General features: G+C 40.7%; 1 protein-coding gene across 7 annotated transcripts in view; it reads right to left on the bottom strand.

The window, feature by feature from the left end:
• Positions 1-396: 396 nt before the first annotated feature.
• Positions 397-24841, bottom strand: part of NOX4 (NADPH oxidase 4) — a 122589-nt gene continuing 98144 nt past the window's right edge. For 4 of the 7 annotated variants that reach the window (XM_068668686.1, XM_068668510.1, XM_068668573.1 and 1 more), the window contains 6 exons: positions 23264-23383; positions 19782-19890; positions 19184-19252; positions 16987-17087; positions 11838-11927; positions 397-9528 (listed from right to left, as the gene is read on the bottom strand). In XM_068668686.1, coding sequence (XP_068524787.1) covers positions 9285-9528; positions 11838-11927; positions 16987-17087; positions 19184-19252; positions 19782-19890; positions 23264-23383 — 733 coding nt within the window. In that variant the 3' untranslated portion in view covers positions 397-9284. Of the gene's footprint in view, positions 11928-16986; positions 17088-19183; positions 19253-19781; positions 19891-23263; positions 23384-24841 lie in introns of all 7 variants that reach the window. The other 3 variants (XM_068668760.1, XM_068668841.1, XM_068668806.1) reach the window with 3 other exon arrangements.

The following is a 24841-nucleotide window of genomic DNA, read 5'->3' on the forward strand; positions in this document are numbered from 1 at the left end:
AGTAGCAGCATGACTGCGTATGAGAATTAAATAAATTCATCCTGCTTCTGGGATGGTCACACAGTCAGAGATACAAAAGGAATGTATCTGTCACAGTCCTTCATTTCAAATGATTTATCAGAAATTCCACGAGATGGCACATGAAGTAAGCACATGCCTAAAATGTACAGAAAATGGCACTGGGTGACTAAACAAGGGTGTCTAGCATCATTTCGGTACTTCTGGCTCGCTGTTCCAGAGGATCATGGGTGTTCTGTAGCATATGTGTTTAAGCAGTGAAATCCCATCTTCCCCTGACAGCAGTAATATCTATGCATATATGCACATACACAATGCTTCCATGATTAAAGCAGTATTTCATTAATTAAAACCAGGTCACAAACAGCAACTCAACCATGTTTTGATCAGTCTTGGAATGCTTGTTTATTCCAAAGTCATGAAGCATCCTGTAAAACAAATACCTTGAGAGTACAGTGCTATAATTACATGACAAGTAAATGTATGGTGCTTTGTCAAATACAATACGAGACATAAACTCAAGTTAGGGCGTCCTGCTAGTATAACAGAATGCAACAGTAACATCTGAACAGCAACAGAACTCAGCAGCTGAATACTTTACTTGCCAGCATTGCCATTAACATAAAATGGCTAACTCAGTCTAATATTTTTGGAAAGAAGCATCTTTTCCTTACTGCAACCAGGATCTTGCAATTTAGCTAAACAAGTTTGAAAAGAAAAACTAGGGATTCACAAGCACTTGGTATAACAACAGGTTGTGATGCCAGGCAAAGTCAAGTGTGATGCGGCAAACAAAACATGAGATTTTAATGCATCTGGGTATCAAAACTTCAGAGAATTTGGATTCCTCATGTTTCTGAAAATCAAAGGAGAGTGGTTGGTTTGTAAGTTAACTCTACAAGAACATCAGATAGAGTCCTGGATTCCTCCCTGTCTTATCTCTTCTTTAGCCAATAGTTTGCACCTGCCCTCACAAAACTGTGTAATTAAGAAAGGAGCACTAAGGGAAAAGATTTCTCCATGACTCAGAAAAAGGAGAGAATAATAACAAAACAAAACAAAACAAACATGACTTTTTATGATCAACTTTGTACCTGTGCCTTGTTATACATCTAACTGGTAAACGTTTTACTTAATTTGATGGGGACACATAGAATCAAAAATCTTATTGCTTACTCTTACAAGAAGGTCTACTAGGCACGCGCTCATAGTAGAGACTTATTTAAATGCTTCCAGCCAGTGAAACACAGGTCCTGTGTCTTGCTGGGGGGCAGCAAACTGAAGCTACAAAACGGGGTATTTCATATGACAAGGGTATGACTTGCTATTGACAGGAACCCTCTAAGTACTACTCTTGTTCTTAAAGCCAAGCCTGGGGGAAAAAATGTAAATTAAAGTTCAGGACCAAATTTTGCTTTCTGTTCCGCTTGGAAACTAAGCAGTCATTACCCTTCAAAGAATCATACCACATCCTGATCTGTAAAAACATATGAACAGAATGAAATTGCATTAATGTAAACAGGGATCTCTGAAAAGAACACTGAATCCTTAAAAGCATGGACATTTATTTATTTACTTTCCAAAATGGTTATCTTGCACATTGTATACAGATAAAGAAGTAAATGTCACCTTCCTTTTTAATACTTTCTTTCTAATTCAGCTCTAGTAGGAAAATTAAATAATTACAGAATTGGAAATTCAGGACAAATTTTCTGGCCTCTTGCTTTTGGGACAGGGAAGAGACTGCATAAGAATAAGGTAAGAATATGGTCCGTAGTGAAACAGTTTTCCTTTCCTAAAAGGAAAACATTGGGAAGTTGAATGTTATTTATTGCCTTTTCCAAATTTTAGTGATGTAGATATTTTCATCTAAAGTCAGTCCTTCCCAAGACTGGATTGTGGTTAATTATCTTCTATCCATGTAGCAAACTCGTCCACTGAAGTCATTTAACAGTGGGACCACAGGCCAAGGTCTCCACAGGACACCCCAGTCTTGTATCAGTGCACCCCAGCTCTTGGACACTAGCCACGTTAAGCTCTTCCACATCTTCTGAGTCCCAAAGTATCTGAAGTGAGATTGAAATTGTCTTCCTCCTTTCTATAACTCTATATCCTCATCAACTCACAAGCCATTACGAGGTAACCTGTGGCTGAAGACAATGCCCAACACGCTGCCTGCCCTCAGCACGTGTCTCTCCCAGGAGGTCTGGTGGGTGCCAACAAGTCCAGCAAGCCCCCAGCAGCCTGCTCATACCTGGGCTCAAGTTATAGGGTAGCCCAGCTCTAAATGTGTCACAAATACCATCTTGAGGGGTCAGACAGACAAATTACTAAAGGTGCTTTGCTTTAAAAGGCATTCACTTATCTAAGCTCAGATTGTGGTAGTGCCTTGTGTAGTTTGAACAGTACTTTTCATCAGTGAAGGCTGGGAAGAAAAAAAAAAAGCCACACACACACACAAAACAAAACAAAACAAAAAACCACAAAGAATGTTTTGCCATTAGAAAATAATAGTTTGCTGCAGCTGAATGTGGTGTGTGCTGTTTTCCAGAAATTTCTCCTCCTCAAAGAAACTTCAAAGAATCTTTTTTCTTTTTTTTTTTTTTTTTAATAAATAGAGATGTCTGGGACATGCTGACATTTCCTAAGCAAATAGTCGGTGGATTTTTTTGTTCTGAAAATAGTATATAAATATTGTAAAATCATAGAATCTTAAAGAAATCCATGCACAAGAACATATGCACATTATGAAATAAATACAGCTGGCCCTATCTATATATCTCAGTTTGAATAAAAATGTCACAGTTATGACTTTTCTCCTAAATTCTCACAGACCAAGGAAACCTTTCCTTACCCACATGAACTTCATCAAATTTGCTCTTGCAAGTGACTGGAAGGAACATGGGGAGGGAAAAGCTCAGTAGGATTAAGGGTCTCGCAGCCTAGAACTGGTGCGCTAAAGCTAATTAAAACTAAAGAAAAAAAAAACAGTTAGTAAGCTGAGAGCTTCAACAACACAAGAATCCTGGAAGAAGCTCTTTGTTGCCTCTGAATCTCAGTAAAGCTCTGCCCTTCTGCAGCTGCAGCAGCATCAGTGCCTCCTTCTCAAGGATGCAGAGCAGAACTTATGTGTTGGGAGTGGTCTGCTTAACAGCAGAATCCTTCTTCTCTCTCTTTATAAACAACGAGCTCTCAGGCTCCCTGAAGCAAAGGAACCAGGTGAGGAAACATTTAATCAGTGAAAGGAGGAATTTATAGGCACTTGATAAACTAGGAGCTGTATGGAGATAAAGGATGTCATTGTAAGAAGCAACCATTTCCATCACTACTCACTGTCCTGCAACGCCTATGTGTGAAAGCAGAAACATGTCAGGGATGGCCACAAACGATCTGAATTTCACCAGATGGGTTCCTGTTGCTTATACACCGGATGATATAATCTTTGTTATTACGTGTTTTTCCCATTTTCTGTTTTCCCATCGTTGTGGCACTGCCTCTCTTACCATTCTAAAAAAGTATCTTCAGGTTTAGGATCCTGCATCCCATCACTTACCTAAAGCTAGTCAGAGTGACTAGAAGACCCTCCGTGGATCAGGTACGTTATAAGAGTTACAAAGGCTAGTGACTATGGTCATGACTATGGCTATGACTAAACCAACCTCAGCATTTTTCACAGTAGAATTTTCCTGAGTTAAGAGACGCAGAGGATGGGAGAAGCCTCTTAGACACAACGTGTGCTGTTGAGGCAGGGAAGTGACAGCAGAAAAGGAAGACACTAGATGATCTTTAAACACGCCTTCCAACCCAAACCATTTTGTGATTCTGTGATTATATGACACACAGATGAGTTTGTTTCCAGCAATCCAGAGGTGAGAGCTGACTGGAGGTATGCAGAGAGAAAAAGATGGAGCTGAAAGCTCAGCTTTCACAGAGTGGGAAAAGGCTGAGATTAATGAAAGCACCAATGCCTCCAGCTCCAACAGACAATGATACTTCACTGTCGGGTGGAGACCCTTTGCCACACTGCATCTAAGCCACATTTTTTATCTTTCCTTTAGGGCATTATGTTTATTAAGTTTCTCTCAAAAAGCATGAGTTGACCAATTACAAGTGTTCAAGCAATCAAAAAGAATGCCATGGGTGAATCTTCCTATTAATTTTTATTTTTTTTTCATCAGCTAATTATGTTGTTCTGACACAACAAAGGAAAAACATGGCACTTGTACCTTCTCTGCAGAATTCTCTCTTTGTTCCCTGTGAACACTAGTACAAATATGGGTGGGTTATATACATTTACTGATGGAAATTGGCACCCATCATCCTTACCTGTTCAGGCTGTTGCATTTACTAGGAAAGTACATGTTTTCGAGCATCTGACCCCTAATGATAACTCCCTGCTCCCCAGTCACTGAGCAACTTGCTTTTTCAGAGCCAGAGAAATACAAAGGGTGTGTCCATACCCTCAGTTAGCCAGGCATCTGAGACTGCACTCGTGTCTGAGACCGACTCATCATCTATGGAGTTTGCCCTCAGGTATGACAGGTCTAGGCTGCAAGCTGGACACTGCACACAGGTGGCTAACCCAGCTGCATTAAAAACTGTTTTCATCTCACACTGCAGACTCAGTCTGAGAGCCCTCAACTTTCCCCGATGCTAAGTGTACTTTTAAGGTAGGCTCTGACTCAGCACCATGCACAGATGTGATAGTCAACATTGTGACATAGCCTCTTTCTGGCTACAGATCACGTATCACTGTTGTGCTTCTCCTTAAAGAGTTGTTATCTTCTTTGCCCAAACCTCGTTTCCTTCTTCCCAGCAGCTTGCAGGGTTTCTGTGCAGCACTGCTAACCTGGCTGCACTAAGAGCAGCTCAGGACACAGTCCACTCTGCATGCTCTCTGGTATTTTGCATTTCTCCTAGATTATTTAAGGGAGAAGAAAGGGTTCAGATGTGTTATTTATTCAGTTCAGAAGCGACACATTATCACTGTGCTACATTTATAACATGCAAACACCACTACTCAGCACCAGCAGAGAATCCTTTATCCCTGAAAAAGAAATGACAGGCTCTTTGGAAACAGACAGAAATACCTTGCTGTCAATGAATATATTATTGGCTACAGCACAAGGAAGAAGTTTTCGATCTTCCTTCCGCACCTCTCCTCCAAATTTCTTCCCCAGGGTTGTAGAGTATGAGACAAGCAACACGACCTTGCAATGACAGAATTTTAATGTGTGACTGGTGCACCAAAAGCAATGCAGCAGCATCCCTCTTCTCAGTGTTGCTATGTACACTACACATTTATGTAACACTGCTTCGCATCTTCAAGGCTGTCTGTACCTAGGGTCACAGCAGCAACAAACACAAAATGTATTTATTAAACTGTTAAGGCTACTGACAGCTAGCATGGAGAACTATATACTCTAGGAATTTGGTGAAAAGGAGTTAACACAAAAAGCCATACCCAACCCAAAAGCTGCAAAACAGAAATAGGTAGCTCTTGAAACAGGTTAACTAGAGAGTGACAATGATAGATTTATTTCAAAAATTACTTATTTTGAAGGCATTTACTAAAATATACTAGTTTACTTCTGTGCTTAGCTTTGAGTTGTGCACTGAAAGGCTATCTCTGCATACATTAGTTCTCAAATCCCAGGGAGACTTTGCATTCACATCAGGCAATGGGGTTTGCTTTCACTGTCTGGAATTTAGGAGCCAGGAAGAATGACTCTCTCCTTCCCTTTTACTTCCAGGTTCTAAATATTTCAGACTGTTCAGTGCTGGAATTTATCATCCTCTCCTGCCCTCCTTGGTTTGCTCCTCAGTTGACAGCAATTCTCCTGAAGCTTCAGGAGCTACTCATGACTTCCCCCTCCTGGTGTGACAGTGCAGATCATTAGGAGGATGGTGCAGATTTCAGGACGCTGGACCAGCAGGAAAAAAAAAAAAAAAAAAAAGCAGAAAGAGCAGTTGGAATATTCTTAGCATTTTTGTAAGGTCTGACACCCTTAGAAACCCAAGGGTTCTGTTAAGAGACAACCTACAATTGGGATGAGTCTCTTCCACCAGCTTTCTCCCTGTATCCTCCAAATAATGGGAGATCTTTTGCTGTTTGTACAGCATACAAACACAATCATTCTGGAGAATATAATGCTACACTACAAACCTTGAGCGTCCACTGCAAGTTTGGAGCTATTCATAACCTTCAGAGGAAGTGCACAGCATTTCCACGGGACCAAAACAGATCCCCATGTCGCTTACAACATGTGTGATACAGCTAGCAGAATACTAAACCTTTACAAATGTTCAGCCAGCTCTTGAAGAAGCATTTGTTGCTCAAAACCTTTTCTAAGAGCATTCATTATATTTGTGAGTCTAGCAGAGGACTCAGGGTTCAACCTTAATGATGCTGGCTAAACAATCTCCTGTACCTATGAAGGAAATTCCAGACTTCTGGGATTTAGTGTGCTTAGTTAAGGAACAGGTTCTTCATGGGAATTTCAAAAGTCTCATTTCAGCTCCATGTATGTATCCACTAGTGCACCATCACAGTGGCTTTAATGAAATACACCAGCAGCAGAGATGACTCAAACCCCAAATCACCATTCAAAGTTGAGACCTCAGCTGTATTCTATATATCCCTGATAAATGTACATTCATTACAGAAAAGCTCAGTTCAGCACAAGCGCCAGTGGCATTTTGATTAAACTTTGCTGTTAAATCATCTTTGTTAAAACAATAAAACTGCTTTTATTTGTGAGGGGTGGGAATTTTGCAGACAAATCTTCTCTGCATAATCCAGAGAAGAACAGATCCAGCTTGTCTTAAATCACACTGGCATGTTTATGAAATGATTGCCAGGCTGAAGTGAAAATTAATCTCCCTAGAAGCCCTTTTATTTTTTAAACAAGTAAACATTGCATTTTAATAACTTTGTGTCTGCTCTGACTTAAGGGGCTCAGGCTCCTACTGGCAATGACTAGTTAGCCTCCTGCCGGCTTCTCTAAGCAATGGCTTAGAGTTTGAAACTATAACCTAGTGTGTTAGTGTTGTGTAGAGGCTTTTCTCTTAGGCTTCTGCTCTAAAAACAAATTTCTTACCAAACCATTGCTTCTCTGATTTTTTAGTTTTTTTACAGCTGAATTACTATGTCCCAAGGGGCCAGGCTACCACTCAGATTATTTACCCCTTCTCAGCCAGCTCCAAATCTCTTTCTCACCTATGTGCGAGAAGCATTAGGGGCAAAGGGACAATTCTGCACCTGTTTGTATTGGCTGCACAACATGCTCACAGGTTGATCTGTGCTTGTATCAGACTCTGCATGCATGCAAGCATATGCAGTACCTCTCTCACCTGCAAGACACATCTAGCAACAAGACAGGTGAAGATCTGCAGACAAGAATAATGCTGGGGGCTGAGTGCTGAGGTAGTAAGCCCGTGACAGCGATGCAGCGTGTGCACACCGCAGTGCTAGTAGAAGCTGAATGTGTGCAGTGCTTTCATACGCATCTTCCATCCCATCAGGCTCACGTGGGCAGGAGTCTTCAAACAGAAAGAGGGTTTATATCCTTTCCCTTAACAGCAACTCTTCTCAAGTTTGTTGTGGCAAAACAAACAGCATTTTGCAGAAAAGCATATTTGGCTTAAACTTTCTACCAGGTCATCACAGTCATCAGCTAAGAGGCTGTGGTATACCCTGGTCTCCTCATCCTAGCCCAGGTTCAAGGTTGCATGTAGGGGTCTCTCATATTCCTTTTAGTGCCATCCCCTAGAAGAGCTGATAAAAGACCAAGGAAGACTTTTCATGCACTCAGTACTATATGCAGAAACAGGGTATGTTAGGCAAAGTGCCACTCCAAATTGCTGGAATAATCATCATGGAGAGAGAAGGACTGGCCTTCAGACCTTGGAGGTGAAGGTCACTCCCCATCAGGCCTTCCCACGCTCCATCAGGGCTCACCTCTGCAGCCCTTCACTAGGGCAGTGAACATTTACTCAGACAAGTAATCTCCGTGCTGTGAGAACAGGATTGCTCGAGTAAATCTGACTCACTATTCAGCTGTTAGCTGTGTAAAGGTTTCATACTGTTGTATGAGAGGGCTGGACTCTCCTTGCAGAGAAAGGGTTTGGCTTCAATCATGGCATGAAACCCTCCCGTTTTAAATAAACATTTATGAATCATGAAACATTTATGATGAATAAAACACAAAGACCCGATGAGTGGTCTGAAGATTTGGGACAACTAAACAAGAAGTGGCATAACACAGGGTGGGATCCTTCCCCTGCTAGCAAGAAGCTTATGACAAACTCACTTCCACGACTCAGTTTAATGCGTAAAGAGACATTCAATTACGTAAATCCGGTTGATCTGTAAACGTGGAATTAAGTGCTGTCAGCCTTCACTTACTTGTCTGGCACCAAGTTAATATTTTCATGTACGCTTGGCTTACAGAGAGAAACACTGCATAGTTTAAAAGCAAGCTCAGCTCAGTTTTGCAAGCTAGTGACACATGAAAAAGCAGCAAGGAGAATGCAGCCCGACTGCCTTTATCAGTAACATTTGCCATTCCTGAAACCAAGTCACAGTCACTAACCCTTAAACTTTCTGCTCCTCTAAAAAGCACAGCACAAAGAAAAGGAAAAGAGCAACTGAAGCTTTTAACCTTTCCCCAAATCCACACTTATCCGGTCTAGCAATACTCACACAAGCAACAGAAAGGCTCAGTCAAACAAAGCTTTACGAAAATAAAACACAAACACTGTTGAATAGCAATTACACAGACCTTTTCACTGCAGGTGCACTGAAGTGATCCCAAAAACATTAATTACGCCTCACAACACTCCAGACAGGTAGACAGTCCCCAGCCTGTTTTACAAGTAGGTCAGCTGAGGTTGGCATAGGACAGAGGCAGAAAGAGGAGAGTGTGCTTCTGCCTGCATCTTGCTCTGACAGCATGTAACGACAGGAGATAACATTCCTCCACAGTGTCAGCTCCTGCTAGTATTCAGAGCAAGAGCACAGGACTATTATTATTAATTATAAAATACTACCTATGTAAGAGCTGAGCCAGAAAATATCATCTGTTTTAGCACAGAACCAACTACAAAAACTAGCTGCTCATTATACAGTAATGGAACCGATATCTATCAGAGAGGAGATGTGAATCCACAAAGAACATCGTGATTAGATGACTCTACACTGTATTTAAAAATCATTAGACACTAGATCCTAAAACGAGAGGAAAATGATCACTGTGTGGTTGTAGTTAACAGATGCAGTCATGATTGCAGTCATGCTTTAAGCTAACTGCAAACAAACACAAAAGCCGACAGTGCAGGCAATACCTGACATTTATGCATGTTGCCATCAGTGTTATGCTTATTATGAAATCCATGCAGGCACTATTAGAAATATTAGTGATTAAAAAGGATCTGACACTTTTCTGCATACCTCCAGTTTTACAGGGACAGATGAAGGAGATCCAATAGGAAAATAATGATCCTTCCAGCCTCAAAAAAAAAAAAAAATCAGTAGCTGCAATGTAGGCTCCAATCTCACACTGCATTTCTATTTTGGCTTCTGTCTCCTCTAGGCTACTTTGAGAATTCTCATCAGTAGGAATAAGTCCTTCTCTGGCTCTTTCTTTCCCCTCTGAATTTCAAATTGGGCAGAGCCAGAGGCAGGAACTTCCTGCAAAGTCCAGGCAGTAAGAAACACATCCCAGTGGGGCTTTGCTGCTGCACTTGGGGCAACTCCACAGCAGAAGCTGCCAAGGCAAAGATCAAACTCATCTTCACTAGTTACACTTACAACATGCCAATATACCACCTACCAGAAAAATGCTTTCCTCTGAACACTGATACTGATACAGAGCTTGTGCTGTGAGGTGAAAATTAGTAAGTCTTTCCTACTGAAATGAAAAATGCATTCATTGGAAAGCAGTAAACTGAATCAAATGCACTGTTCTAAATACAGGTGAACCAGAGGTATGAGAGATGAACTTATTCTGCAGATGCTACAGGCTTTGTTTCCAAGCTTCTGCTGAAGATGAAGGGCCAGGTTTTCAGCATGTGTAAAGCAGTGCTGTTGTACTCAGATGCAGTAGAATGATTCCTGTTAATGCCAGCTAAGTGTCTGGCTCAAGCCTAAATGTCCCCTTCTCAGCAAAATAACATAAAAAGAGTAAAGAGAAAATAAAGGAAATTGGATTGGCTATTGAAATGAGGGAACAAAATATTGCTTCTCAGAACCAAAAAGTTTTCAAGTGCTTGTTTCAACCCCTAGCCTTTCCTTGGCACCTATCAGCAGTCAGGAAAACAGCTGTAATAAGGACAGGGAAGAAGAACTTATGTTTGAATGTTTCAGATCCTCCCCTATGGAACATACTGAAAATATAATACAGAGCTGTGGCTGTTCAGCCTAAAGAAGAGAAGGCTCTGGGCTGACCTCATTGTGGCATTTCAGTACTTAAAGGAGGCTTATAAAAAAGATGGAGAGTGACTCTTTGCTCAATCAAATAGTGACAAGACAAGGGGCAATGGTTTTAAATGTAAAGAGAGGAGATTTAGCTAAGAGGTTAGGAGGAAATTCTTCACTCAGAGGGTGGTGAGGCCCTGGCACAGGCTGCCCAGAGAAGCTGTGGACGCCCCATCCCTGGAGGTGTTCAAGGCCAGGTTAGATGAGGCCCTGAGCAACCTGATCTAGTGGGTGGTGTCCCTCCCTGTGGCAGGGGGGTTGGAGTTAGATGGTATTTAAGGACCCTTCCAAACTGAACCATTCTATGACTCTGAGAAGTTTTGATCTGCACAAAGATGTCAAGAGCCACAGAAATGGAGGCCTCAATCCTACTCTGCTGTAGATCTGGTCTGATCCAGCTTTTAGGGCCACCAGTGTGACTGAATAAACAAGCCCAACTCCAGTGATGGTAACCCAAGGATCACAGTCAACCAAAGACAATCTGCAGCTTCCAAAACTGGTTTTCAACCTGCTTCATTGGAAATTAATCAGTAAGAACATCTGAATGCTTTAATAAGTATTTGACATTCAGGGCATGTGAGTGTAAAGTGAGTGCTACTTCCATGTTGAGCATGTGGTATACTAAAACATCATGTCCTCCCATTAATTACTTTTTTGCCCCATATTTCTGGCTGCACAAATCACACTTATTTTGCAAACTGCTGAATGCTGAATTCATGTGCCTAAATTCCTCCCTTTCTTCCATTCAAGGTGGGAATACTGACACCCATGACAGAAGCAGACTAGAGTAACACTGTATATTTGAAATACAGAATCTCAATTCCGCAATGCATAAAACCTGTAGTATGGAGCGTCTCACCCCAAAGCCATAAGGTTTGTATACCAACAAAAGCAATAGGTCTTTGAAATGCACTGTTTTGCCATTTGGATTAACCTGGGGTTTAATTTACTGATCCAACTTCAGAGGGTTGAAGTGGAAGAACATTCCATAGATTGTCCTTCCATTGGCTTTTAAAGCAACTGTGTCTCTCCCCAGTGTTTGTACTTTTCAATTAACAGAAACAACTCCAAAGAATCACTGCTGCCACAAATATTGTGTGAGCACATTTGGCTTTGAGCATAAGCACTTATTATTTGTTGGTATACTGCCATGTCCATCATTTTCCAGACTCTTAAATAATCATAAATAAGAAAAACTGTGCTATTCTTTGGTACATTTCTGTCTGTTTAAACCACAGCTGAACTTTTAAGTTGTACAAACAAAAAATTGCACTTTTATCTTCTAGAGACTCTTGCTAGTCCAACAGACTTTCAGCTGAAGGATTCCTTATTATACTCAAACCTTGTCCCATAAGAGTTGCTGCTGTTGCTCAGTTTATGAAGTATCTTAGAGATTTTGTTTGGTCCACAACAGAAAACTCCAATGGTCTTCCTGAAAGAGAAAATAAAATAAGTTATGACATTGCGAATGAACGCTAACTTCTAACAATTGACAGAATTGGGTTCTGCTTTCATAGTATTATAGAAGTGCCAACTATGTACAGATTTTAGGGTGAGAACAACTCATTAGGTCATGTAGCTGGTATTACAGAAGCCACCAGATCTCTCCCATCTATCCCCGCATCACATCCTGTTACTTACTTGACTAAGACGACTCTTGCAAAAAAGAACGTCATCTTAGTCTCAAGATACCAAGCAAGGAGAAACTGCTAATTAATCACTTTTTTTTTTTTTTTTTTTGGGAGGGGAGTTAAAGAAACGTGTCTTACTCTAACAACTTTATTAGTGTAACTTTTGATTTACACCAGTAGGAGATCAAGTCACTAACAGGGATTTGTTACAACAATGAAAACAGAACACTACTAACCCACGATTATTTCTGGCAGCAGCAGAACAACTTTACCACACTAGTTTCACATTAGCATGCAATCTTTCCTCCAGTAGCTGTATTGGAAAGTCTTGTGAAAAGCTAAACACAGAAAAAGATCATTTTATCCATAGCTATCAGGCCAGATCCATTACAACAACTCCACTGACAGCACCACTTTGCACTCTGATCACCTTAAACACAAGCTTTAAGTCAGACTCATGGTCACACAGCATCTAAAGACTCTGGGCAATAGCCAGCGGTAGAACAGGGCAAATACACAACAGCAGAGCTGAGCCACTCATGATATTCATCATCTCCCTTCCCTTGAAAGATGAGGAGAAGAGTAAGGAAGGAGCAAGAAAAGAGGATGTGGTGCTGTCTCTTATATATTATTTTAAAAAAAATTCTTCATCTTCCTGCTGAAATTGTGCCACTGCACAGAAAAATCTTATAAGAATTAGTGGGATGGAGAGAGAACATAAAGGGGAACATGGCTCTAACTATTATCATTTACAGCACTCACCAGGAGGCTGGAGACTTTGAGTTCTGGTCCTTGCCTCTAGGACTGTTTCAGTATTTTATCCAGTGACTATTTAACACAAAGTATCTTAGCACATGAAGATACTCAAATGCACAGTTTAAAGCTGCCTGTGTATACGTTCAGTGAAAAAAGGGAACTAATGCCTATAAACAGAAATCTTTGATGCATACTGCCAAGTGTATGTCACTGATGTCAAACAGCAGTGCAAACAGCATGGCAGCCCATGTTATATAACTGGACACAAACACTGGCATGGCACACCTGAGGACTCAAACATCAAAAGGCATCACAAAGTTACAGAGGTAAGTGCAACCGTGTCCTTGTGCAGGCACCTCACAATGCTGACATTTTAATTGACATATATTACATCATCTCTGATATCAATCCACGTCAGATATTCATAACTCACACTTTTCTCATTTTTATGTATATCTATTAAACTTTCATGCCCTGACAGAACTCCTCTTAATGGCAAAGGGTGTTGCGTTGGTGGCTGGATTTGCAGAAATAATGAGCACACTATTGCTTGTTGCTCTCAAACACGATTTCTCAGCACTTGCAGAATCTGAACATCCTCTGTTCTGTGCACAGAGGAAAAAAAGGGTATGTAAGCTGGTAGCAAGAATGTTTTCTACTGCACATTTAATTGATGGAATTAATGTTATTGCTTTCATCAGTCTAACTAGTATAGACAACTGCTAAATAAAAAACAGAGATCATCTATCTCTCTCCTTCTCATTATATATATATATATATATATATATATATATATATATGTATGTATGTACACACCTCGTAAGCACAGGCATATCCAAGCGGCACATACTGCTAATGTACCCCCCATCCTAGCAACAACCTTCCAAGGTTCAGAGAATTTTTGGGCAGTAAACAAAATCACCAAAAGGTAAAATGCTTTGCCTAAGGTGTCATAAGAGGTTTGTGGCTGACTCGGAAGAGCTCCTGGCATTGCCCCATACAGCGAGCCAGAGGTTCTCAAGTGTTCTTCCTACAGATACCCAGCATCAGCAGCTGAATATTATACTGCGTACTACTTACCTCCCACAATTCACCCCACATGTCCTCCCCCACCTACGCCCACCACTTCCCTGCTTGCAGATACTTTCTTCCTGCCTGGTTTGCTGCAGCACAGGCTGTGACACAAGCAGGCAGGGAGCTGAAAGCAGCTCCTGCATGGAGCAGTACGCTACTGCCCCAAGTTGATGGGATTTAATTGCCTATCACTTGTTTGGGTCGATGATTTACCTGGTTGCCCAGAGGAAAACAGCACGGTGTTGCTGGGACATAATGTCTGAAAATCTTTTAAATACCACTAGCATGTTTACAATGGGGGAAGCTGTGTTATAGGCCCCTCTTTGGAATAATTATTAATATAGGATTTTATTCACTCAAAGCGCTACATAAATAACTACCCTTTCAAGACTTCTTAATGTTCCTATTGGATGAGTAGGTCCGCAGTATTCTTACATCTGTTTTTTGAACAGTGGGAGCTGAGGGAGAGCTGAAATATTTTGCGACCTAGAGAGGACAGACTCAAGACTTGAAATATTCCAGTTTTAAATCCCACATCCATTCCTAGAGAGAGAGTATCTCCTTTACAAAGCATGGGATATGTGTCATGGTACTCCACGCCTTCCTCTCCTACAGATATTCGTGTCTTTTTCTAGATCAGTCTCCCATGTGGAAAAATGCAGCTATTTGAACAAAGCAAAACTGAGAAAGCATTTCTGCAACAGCATGGTGTAAGCTTTTCACTCAGGACACAACTGAGCAGAAATAAGGCTGCTGCTCTGTCCCCAAAAAGACAGCACGAAAAACAAGACCAATAATTTATTACATAAACCATCATAGTGCACATCCCTGAGACTGCAGGTGTCATATAAAATATCAACAGTAGATGGCATGCGTCTGCTCCACTCAGTTTGGAGGGAAGAGATAGGAGCCTGAGGCCGGGTTGTCCCATGTCATACTCTGAAGCTCTGGCAAGGCTCAGACACTTACAAATGCACTTTGGCTATTTGGGACCCAAGCAGCAACAAGAGCAACAATTCACAAACCACAAACCAATCAGATGGCTGAACTGATGAGAGGTTTGCCAGCTGTGTGTTTACTTATGCACAGCTTTGACTGAAGTCACAAGATAAAAAATGGAAAATATATAGGCTTCTTGGCTGGCCAAAAACAAGCCCAAGGGGATGATTTGAAATACATGTGAACATCTGAACGCTGGCACCAGATGTTGGAAAAAAACTTGGTTGCCCAGCTCTTTTTTTGGTCTCCATATTGCAGCAGGGTTATTTAGGTAGAAAGTTACTCAGAAATAAGAACTGAAATAAAGTTAGCAGGAGACCAGGAATTAGACTACAGAGAAAAATTGAAGTTTCTGTCTTGTCCAGGGAAACAGAATATTCATCTATGATATCCATGTTTCTGTGATATAGTTGATTTACAGGTTGCACTACTGTTTATCATGTTACACGTAACTACACCTATAGAAACAGACCTATATCTATATATTGTGATAAGGGGTGACAAATGTTAAGAAAGCCTACATCTTAGTAAGCTGCAGGATGGTGAAAAAGAGGCAGAGAATTATTTAGGTAATAAGAGACACCTTGCTTGGAAATGGTGGTATAATTTAAAGACCTGGCGTGAAAATGCAGAGGAAATGGCACTTGAAGGTCTAATTAGGCATAATGCAATGGAAAGCGCAAAGGAAAAAGCAAGCATGACTACCACTAATAGCTTCATCTGTATTATGTGCACTTGCAGCCTTGCAAGGAAGTGGCAGAAGCCTTATGATTTTCATCTTTTGAAACTGGATTCACACAGTTAAGCAAAAAAAAAAACACATTAGAATGGAGCAAAAAGAGGTTAGCAGACCTCTGTGCAGGAGCCTGAGCCAGAGTCAACTTGCTTCTCTGCCCTCCCTATTTCCCCGTCTTTCCCATGGCTCTTTACTACTGCCCTTCTTGAAGTAGTATTCGTTTGCTCTGCAGCAGCCTTTGGGGTATCCTTTCCACAACATACTCTAAGACCTGAACACAAGATACATGGCTGCAGCAGCTTACACTGCCAACAGTGATACACAGTGGTGCTCAATATTTCTTAAGATACAGGGCTCCAAATCCCCTAGTCATATTCAGCTCCAGGAGACTGGAGAATAAGCCATGGGCAACAGTTCATAAGTGAAACAGAAGACAAAAAATATTTTGAGGGAAAGGTCTGTAGGTGAAAAGGATTGTGAGAGCACCTCTCAGTCTGGTGCAGACAGATTACCTTCAAAAGCTACTGCGGGTGGCTTGAGGCTCCGACCCTACTGACTTTGCCAGAAGCAGATTAGGGAAGACTCACACAATCCTGTCTACCACACCAGCTTTTAAGTCAGGACACTGCCAGTAGGGTGTAATATAACCAACCAACAAAGCTGGATCTGGAAAAAGACATTCCATAGTCTAATTGCATGTCTTCTGTTTTACAACTGTCTTGTTTTAGACCATAGTATGTTCACCTAGCACAGTAAAAAGGCATTGCCAGAGCTTAACAAAGAATAAAAAGTGCCAGGAATCTCTGAAGACAATATATCCTCTGAATAAAAACAATATAGGACAGCCAGATTCTTCCTTATGCAATTTATTTGTTGTAATCCAGTACAATAAATCATTAAAATTATATGACAAGTCAGTGACTTTAAAAACCTGCAGCTTTATATATAGAAACAGACTATGTTGCAAGCAAGATACTGCAATGGATAAAAACACATGCAATCCCAGTGCAGTGAGATGAAAATCTATTACTTTCACTTTCTGGGCCACTGAACATCCTAAGCTGCATGAAAAGATGAACTATGCTGAGTTTTTTGTTGTTTTTTTTTTAATGTTTGAGTTTGTACAGGCTATCTCTCAGAGCAAATACCAGCTAATTTCAACATCAGTAGCTTGAACATTGGAGTCCAAGATAGAACTCTAAGAACATTTTCATACAACACAGAGCTGCAAAGACCTAATATCCCCACCCCTCAAACAGTGGCTACAACTATCCCTCTAGCAGACCGGTACTCACCGCCTGTTACACTTTGCTATTTCATCGAAGAGGAGCTTCCACCGGGGTCGTCCAATCAAAAGCCTTGAGTTTAGGGCTTGATATTTCTCACCAATTATTTTCTGCAAGAAACAAAAAACTGCAAGCTGCCTGATTTGCAGATTGTCTCACATCACCCAGGGCTCCCATTTCTGACATTGCTTGACTTACCGTATCGCTGAGGTATAAAACCCAAGCCCAAGTATCAGACAGTTGTGATTAAAACTGAAGCCATTTCATACATCAATACCTCTGCTCACTGCCTTTTTCAATGGCTCTCCTTGGTGTTTATTATACATTGTTCCTCTTGCAGCTGCTCATTAATCTCCCCATTACTTTTAAACCAATTTATTTAAGCCATAAAACAATAACTACGCTCCTATTATTCATTCCCTCATTGGCCTTTAATGCTTAGCTGGAAGAAACACTGCTGATGCAAAAATCATATTTCTGTCTGAAGAATTTTTTTTCGATTACGTACAAGGTACTATTAAGATGACTAGGCCTGAAAAAGTAACAAGGGAAATCTTACATTTCTCCCTGAGAGTAGTTTGCCAGCTGCTTTGTGCTGCCTCAACAGCAGAAAGCAGCCAAAACTGGTCCCCAGATGGAACCCAACCCACTGCAGCAATGCTAACTCACCAGCAATTTTATAAGGTCAAATGCCCTTCCACTGCAGGGCCATTACCTTTCCTTGGTTCTTGTGTCCTAACACAACAGGAAGGCAGAGAGGAATTACATCTTTAGCATCCCACATTCCCTCTGCTGTGGAATGATCTGAAACATGGCTCATACCAATGCAAACACAGAGCCTTAGCCAACTCATCCTCTCCCCTGGCCTTTTATATTCAAGAGGCATTTGCTGAAGGAAGGGATTGACTCCCTGTTGTCACAAAAGTATACTGCTCCCAAGCAAAGGGAGCACAAAGAGAAACTGCCCTAATTTTGGTAGCAGTCAGCACTTGGACTGACATCAGTGAACACATAAGCTGTAAGGCAATGGAGAGTTGAGTTTAACACCCCCTTTGAGAAATCATCATCAGCATTGTAGTTCATGCCAGCTTTGTTCAACGGCCACAAAAGAAAAGTGACTTTAAAGAAAGACTTAAAACAAAGTTGACTTAAATAATAAATTCAGTAGCTGCTTGATACACAGGATCAGAAAACTTGCTTTGAATTGGCTGTCATTACAATCTTGCTGTGTCATTGCAATGCAATCCTGCTTCAAGTTTCATTTTTAACCTAACCAGGTTAAAATTTTAACCACAACAGGTTCACAATTAGATATTTTCAAGCACACCATTCAAAATGACATATGTCATCCAGGCATTAAAGCTGTGGAGCACTGTTCATAACTGCTGTAGCTATCACATCATCTAGAATACTGGATAGCATTCCTACCAGAGCTGGGAATGTTATGCTGTCTCTACCTGATACCACGCAGATCAAAATCCTTTGGGCATGGTTTCTCACTGCATTTCACATTTTGTAGTAGTTGTTAGGCTTGGTCCTGGGCCCACTGCAGTGAATGGTAAAGCTTCCAGACGCAGCTGGGTAAAGAATCATGCCTAGGTTTACATGCTAAATAATGTAAAATGAATATCATAAGCATCTATATCTGTGGGAGGAGATTCCAGGAGCTGAGGAAAGAGAACGTTTTTGAGGCTGACAATATACAACAACTGGCAGTTAACTTACAGTCTCATACATCAAGCACTTTGTAACTTTTTTTGATATTTCAGGCAAACAAAAAAAAAAAATCCCGAGCTTTTAAAAATAGCCATCTTCTCTCAAAATATTTGTTTTAAAGGAAGATTTGAGCTTGCATGCTGCTACAACTATCCTGTTTTGATTCTTAGCCCAGCAATGATGCAGATTTCCCATCAAACCCTGCCAACTGTCTGGTCTGTGGCCTGGCCTGGAAGGACCTCTTTCCTAGAAAAAGAAGATATGGATTTCTGCCCACATATAATCAAGTTAAGGCTACTAGACCAGATTCTTTTATGCGGTGGGGATGGACTTGCTCTCTTGCCCTAGCAATGAATCAATCACTTGATCTTATGGCCTCATTTCCTGTTTTTAACATATGCAACAACTCTCTTTTGCATATGACTGACAGTTTGCATTGTCTGCTACCCCAAGGTCTAGTTTGGTTTACAAACAGCATTTAACCACATACCTGTATTCCATCTGTTTGACTGAGGTACAGCTGGATATTTATATAGTCTGGTCGATTCTCTTGCCAAAGCTGGGAGGATGATAAAAACAGCTAGTGAAATAATATCCCTTCTTTAAAGGAAGTATAAAGTCACTTGTGCCTACTATGCTGATGGACTCAGGTTTCAGCATCACTGAAGTAAGTTTTTTAATGAAGATGTGTTTACGTGGCACCCCTTTGTGCACTACGGAATGTTGCACATTATGCTGTGTGCAAAATATTATTTTAGAAGGCCACATTCCTTTTAAAATCCACATGAAATTGTAAACCCCCTCCCTTCTTAATCCGTCTACAAGCCAAAAGGCAAAAGGCCACTCAGACTCCTCAACCTGTATGTTCCTCTTCCATCTCATAAATTTCACAGAAAGCTGTCCAGCAACACTGTGCAATGAAATACCAGTGTGACATAAACTGGTTTATGCCAAATGAACAAATGGAGGCCAGGTAGCCTAGGCAGAGCTGAAGTTTGCTGGTATTCTTTATAGCATGCCACATGTGTTGTGTGGACATACCCTGCATTTATTACATTACTGGCATCCCTCCAAGCAACACCCGTTACCTTGTCATGCAGCATACAGAGCAAATCTGCAAACCAGCGGAAAGATTCAACATCCCTGCACACCCAAATGAAGTAGAGTCTTCTCAGCTTGTAGCGTTTCCAGCCATCACTTGAAAATGAAATGTTTGAGGAATTAAAAATTATCATTTTAAAAAGGCAACATTAACTAAGTTGCTTCATATTCATTAGTGGAAACGTGAATTTCTATTAGAAGCCAACTGCTAAGTTGTTCTTCATCCTATGATATATCAGACACTGAAATGACCAATGTGGTCTATAAGGATGATTCTGGGAATATTAAATCTCTAATGCAGAGCCAACACCCCTCGCAGCTCCCGTTTCTGCATTAGGAAGTTGTCAACTATATAGATGATCTGGGCTGCAAATATAGATTCATGTATCGTCATCAGACTTTTATTTCAAAGCAAAGTAGACATTCTAAGTTTAAGTGTATTATGTCAATTCTTTATTAGGTTTATAAAGCGACCCATAAGAAGAAATATTGACAAATGCAATAATGTCAGGACTAAATTCTGCCAGTATATGTGAAAGGCTCTAGTTGATTATAATTAATACTGCAGCAGAGTCACAAAGACCAAATCAAATCAGAGCTCCATTGTGTTAGGCAACTGTGAGATATAATACAGTCCTCTGAAAATGCTGGTGGGTAAAATGCAGTCATGGACAGATTCTGACATTTCGTTTAGAAAAACATGACTCTTATGTCAGATTTCTTATGCAAACAAAATGCAAATATAGCACAAAGGAAGTATTGGAATGAACTCAAATAGAAAACAGAAGTGAAAAAAAAAAATTCCTGATGATTAATGAGTTCAAACCAAACAAAAATATCCAGGAAGTCTTTTCTTAGTTAGCCAATGCTGTTTGTGTAGTTCACTGAAATGGCCAGTGAAAAAATTGTTTCCTCCTCCTCCTAAAATAATGTTCAGATAGAGAAGACCAATGAATGGCAACTTCAAATACCAGTCCCAGGAGCCAACTCCAGTAGAAAAGCTTCATAACACACCTCACCACTCCCACTGTGCATTATTTAAACTCTAAGGCTGCCAGCATACTCAGACATGGTATTGCACTAACAAATACACATAAAGAATGGCTCCAACCACTGTCTCAACTCTCCATGCTATTAACCTCCACTATAAGCATGAGGAGCAAGGACGGAGACGTTTTCAGCAGCATGCCGCAGCTGAGAGCTCACCTTTATGTGATCACTCCCTTACAGAGAGAAAAACATGCACTAAGGCTGGGAAGGAGTGTCTTTCAAGTTCTGACTTCAGCTTTTGTATTTGTAAGCTGTTGACCTGTAGACTAGGATTTCTTCCATCTGCTTCTGTCTACCTCTAAGACAAACCCTTAGGAAGGGTCACAATCTGGTCAGATGTGACAAGATAACTACAAGCAGTAGCAAGGAAAATAAGTGCCTTTCATCATAAAAACAGACAAAAGAAGAAGAGAAAAATGCAAGGAATTTTGTACGGAATTGCTGTAGCTCAGTAGTTCAGAGAAAATCTCCCAGGTGCAGTCTCCCATTATAACCACATCCACGTGCAAATAATACTTCTTTCATGCTTCTAAATATTACCAGTGCCCATAATAAAAGTTGTTATTTAAGGATCCTCCCATTGCAAGACACTAGCTTTCAAGCCACTAGCTTTTGTTAATGTAAATCATGACTTCTTAAAAATAGGTGCAGGATTCAACAGTTAAGTGCAGTCAAGGGCAGGGGCAGGAATTAAATTGTGCTCATACAACAGGAACACAATTGAGCTGGAAACAAAATGCTTCTCCATCTCGACAGGGTTCTGGTCTCCTCCAGAACTGCCTGTCCTTGACACAACAGGACTGGCCCCGCTGCTCTGCAGCGCTGGCATCATAAGAAAGTTTTCATTTTCACACCTGCCAATTTCTGCTTCTCAGCCAGGGCAAACACAACAGGCAGCTCATCCAGTACGCTTGTGATTTGTTGTAGATGTTTAAATACTGAGAATGAAAGCAGGCTGAGATTGTTACTTTTTTTTTCTAGAGTCACAAAATTATTCCCCAGCATAATGCTACAGTGCACATGAGGAAGATTGGCTACAAAGCCAGATTATGGGATTGGCTGCTTGGAAGTAATTTATGGCTTTAACCAAAAGCGTGGATTGCTCAAGTTTTTGGATGTTAAGCTTCTATAGCAATGTCTGTGCAAGTTCTTATGGCTTCTAATAACACTCTGGTTGGGGTAGCCATCTCATTAACTGCTGTTGGCCCAACATTATGATCTGTGACATTTTAGCTAAATGCTGTCAAGGATAAACCATCCCAAGAAAAATGGTCAGTTTACCCATCTGGACTACAGGCTTTCAGCAAAATTGTACCCAAGTTTCACATTCTTTCTAACTTTGAGAAGATGATCAATACACTAATAGGAAAAGAAAATGAGGGAGCCCAAGATGGTCTTTGAGGGCTACACTATAAGACAGGTGAGGCTGATAATTTTCTGAAGTGCTCAGCATTGCCAAGTCCAGCCCAGATCAAGGACAGAAGAACGTGGATGGCATTTAAAATCCAAGTTTTAATTTTGGAGTTAGAGCTGGCTATTGGCATTTACATCTTAGAACAAATGCTTCAGCTGTGCATTGTAAAACTTTCCCAAAGGCAGCTAGCCTTTCTACACTTCAGAGAAAGATTGCTGCTTTGGTTGGCTGTTTATACTGTGCCTATGAAACAGGGGTGCTTAAATTGTGACTGGAGCTCTTAGCCAATGCTCCAGCAATAAAAGTCAGCAGCAATCATTAAAGCAAGTCTACATCATACAGTGTAAGATTTGGTGGAAGCATGTTGCCAATGTGACAGAGAAACAGGAGATGAAACTTTCGGTCTGAACATAATTTCAAAGGTTTTAATTTAAAATAAAGGGGAAAAAAGTAAAGAAAAATTCATACTTAAAATTTTAAAACTTCAAATAGAGTCAAACATCCAAACATGACCTGAATCCGAGTCAAGCCCATTCCTTTAAAACCCTAAGTTTACACTTTTACAAAATTCAAACAGAACTGGAAAGTTGCCCTGCATTTCCAGCACGATTGTCATGACCTCCTGAATCTCAAAAACACACTACCATGGTGCATAGCCTCCTCTAAGCAGAGACCGGGGAACAAATCTAGCTGAAGGGTCTGTGACTATAGCGATCAATAGTCGCAGGTGAGGCTGGTGGTAGGATATAAATGCTAGTCCAAGTGTCCCAGCTCATGTGCATTAGTGGCACAACTCTGCCAGAATTCTTTGGGTTACACAGCTTGTATGAGATTATTTATGCTCTCCAGGGGACATCCCGGTTCTTTACCTCTCTTTAAGGAAATTCACTTGTGTTATGCTAGTAGAAGTTTTGAAATACTCTCAAACCCCTTCTGACATGCACTACTATGGTAAATTGCAGGGTGGAGGGAAGAAATGGATTTTAAAAGCTTGAGCTCACTTACAGCAGTGTGTTGAGTACCGATGCGAATGGCGTAACTCCAATACCACCAGCCACGCAGAGGCTGACCTCATAGTTCAGCGATTCCTCAAAGGGACTTCCAAAAGGTCCATCCACATATAGTCTTCAAGAAAAGCAAAAAGAACACTTTTAGAGAAAGCTGCAAAAATCAAAGGAGAGAGTGAAGGCAAAGAGCACTGGAATTAAAATTCTACAAAGAATTTGTTTCAATTTTTTATTACTCCTGGGATGCAAAATATGAAAACCTTTGTGCTTGAAAGCTTGATGTGGATGACTGTGAAGAGAAACCAATGTACAGGTGGCATGAAAAAATTGTGTCAGATAAAATCTCCTGGCACATTCCATGATTAGACAAGCCTTTTTAAATCAAAGCAGTGTAAATGACTTAATTATTACTGTCCTTTGTGTCTGGTATTAGAGGGCAAAGAAAGTGCTCCACTGGAAACAATAACAGCTCGGTGGGTCATATGCAGGAAGACAGAATTTGGCTAGCCCTGCTTAGAAGGTTCCTTGAACATCAGAAACTGCTGAGATGGACAAAGGGGTACAAACATCTATTTTTCCTGGCTTCTCATAATGCTTTTCAAGGACCTCCAGAAAATAAAGAAGTGATATTTATCCATCCTACAGCATGTAAGAGAAATGAATTACCACCTGTCTACTCCTTCACTTCAGGTCCAGACTCTTGGGAATGTGATCTAATATATATAAATATATTTATGAAGAGGGGAAAAAAATCAGAGATGTACCCCTTTGCCTCATGCCTCTCATTCTTAAAATAGTTTTGCCTACCTGTTTATAAAGATCGCTTAACAGACTGAGTTCCATTTCCAACCCATTCTGAGTATTTCAGAGACTGCTGAAAGGTCAGCTGACTGTAACTAGAAAACAGGACTTTAGACATCTTCACAGGTTTGACCTCCAAATATTCACTACTCTGCTGAAAGTCTGACCAAGGCCACACACAGACACACTAAAGTTTACAGACAGTAATTTTTCTGCTAAGATTCACATAACCCCCATTCTACCTACATAAAAGCAAGTGCATCTCCTGGCTGCAGTAATAGATTAATCTTTACAAATAATTATGAAGAAAACTTGAACAATATATTCCATTAAGGTGCATTCTGTGTATGAGTGAATTACTGGATCATCACGTTTTAGGTAACCAGTGGGACCAGCGCTGTGTTCAGCAGCTCAGTGACAAAGTATTTGCTCACAGCAAGGCTGACTGAGATCAACCTTTGGCATGACTCCAGAAAAAAGCTCCAACATATACATTTTTATACATACTTGTGCAATTATGCAACCAAGCTAGGCACAGTGTACACCTAATAAATGGACATAGGCTTCTCCTTTATAGCATCAGCCAGAGACTTAAACACTGAAGAGGCGTCTCTTTTCCCAGACAATGTCTTCCACCCCTTATCTGATTCTTTCCTATTGAGGGCTGGCTGTTAGTTATAATTTAACATCTTACAGACTGATTCCCTTTCTTTTAGCTTTGTGGTCTGACCCTTGGCATCTTACCAGTCAAGTCAACATCTTGTCTGGGTTATCT

The sequence above is a fragment of the Anas acuta genome, chromosome 1 (assembly GCF_963932015.1).
Source record: "Anas acuta chromosome 1, bAnaAcu1.1, whole genome shotgun sequence".
Taxonomy (NCBI): Eukaryota; Metazoa; Chordata; class Aves; order Anseriformes; family Anatidae; genus Anas; species Anas acuta.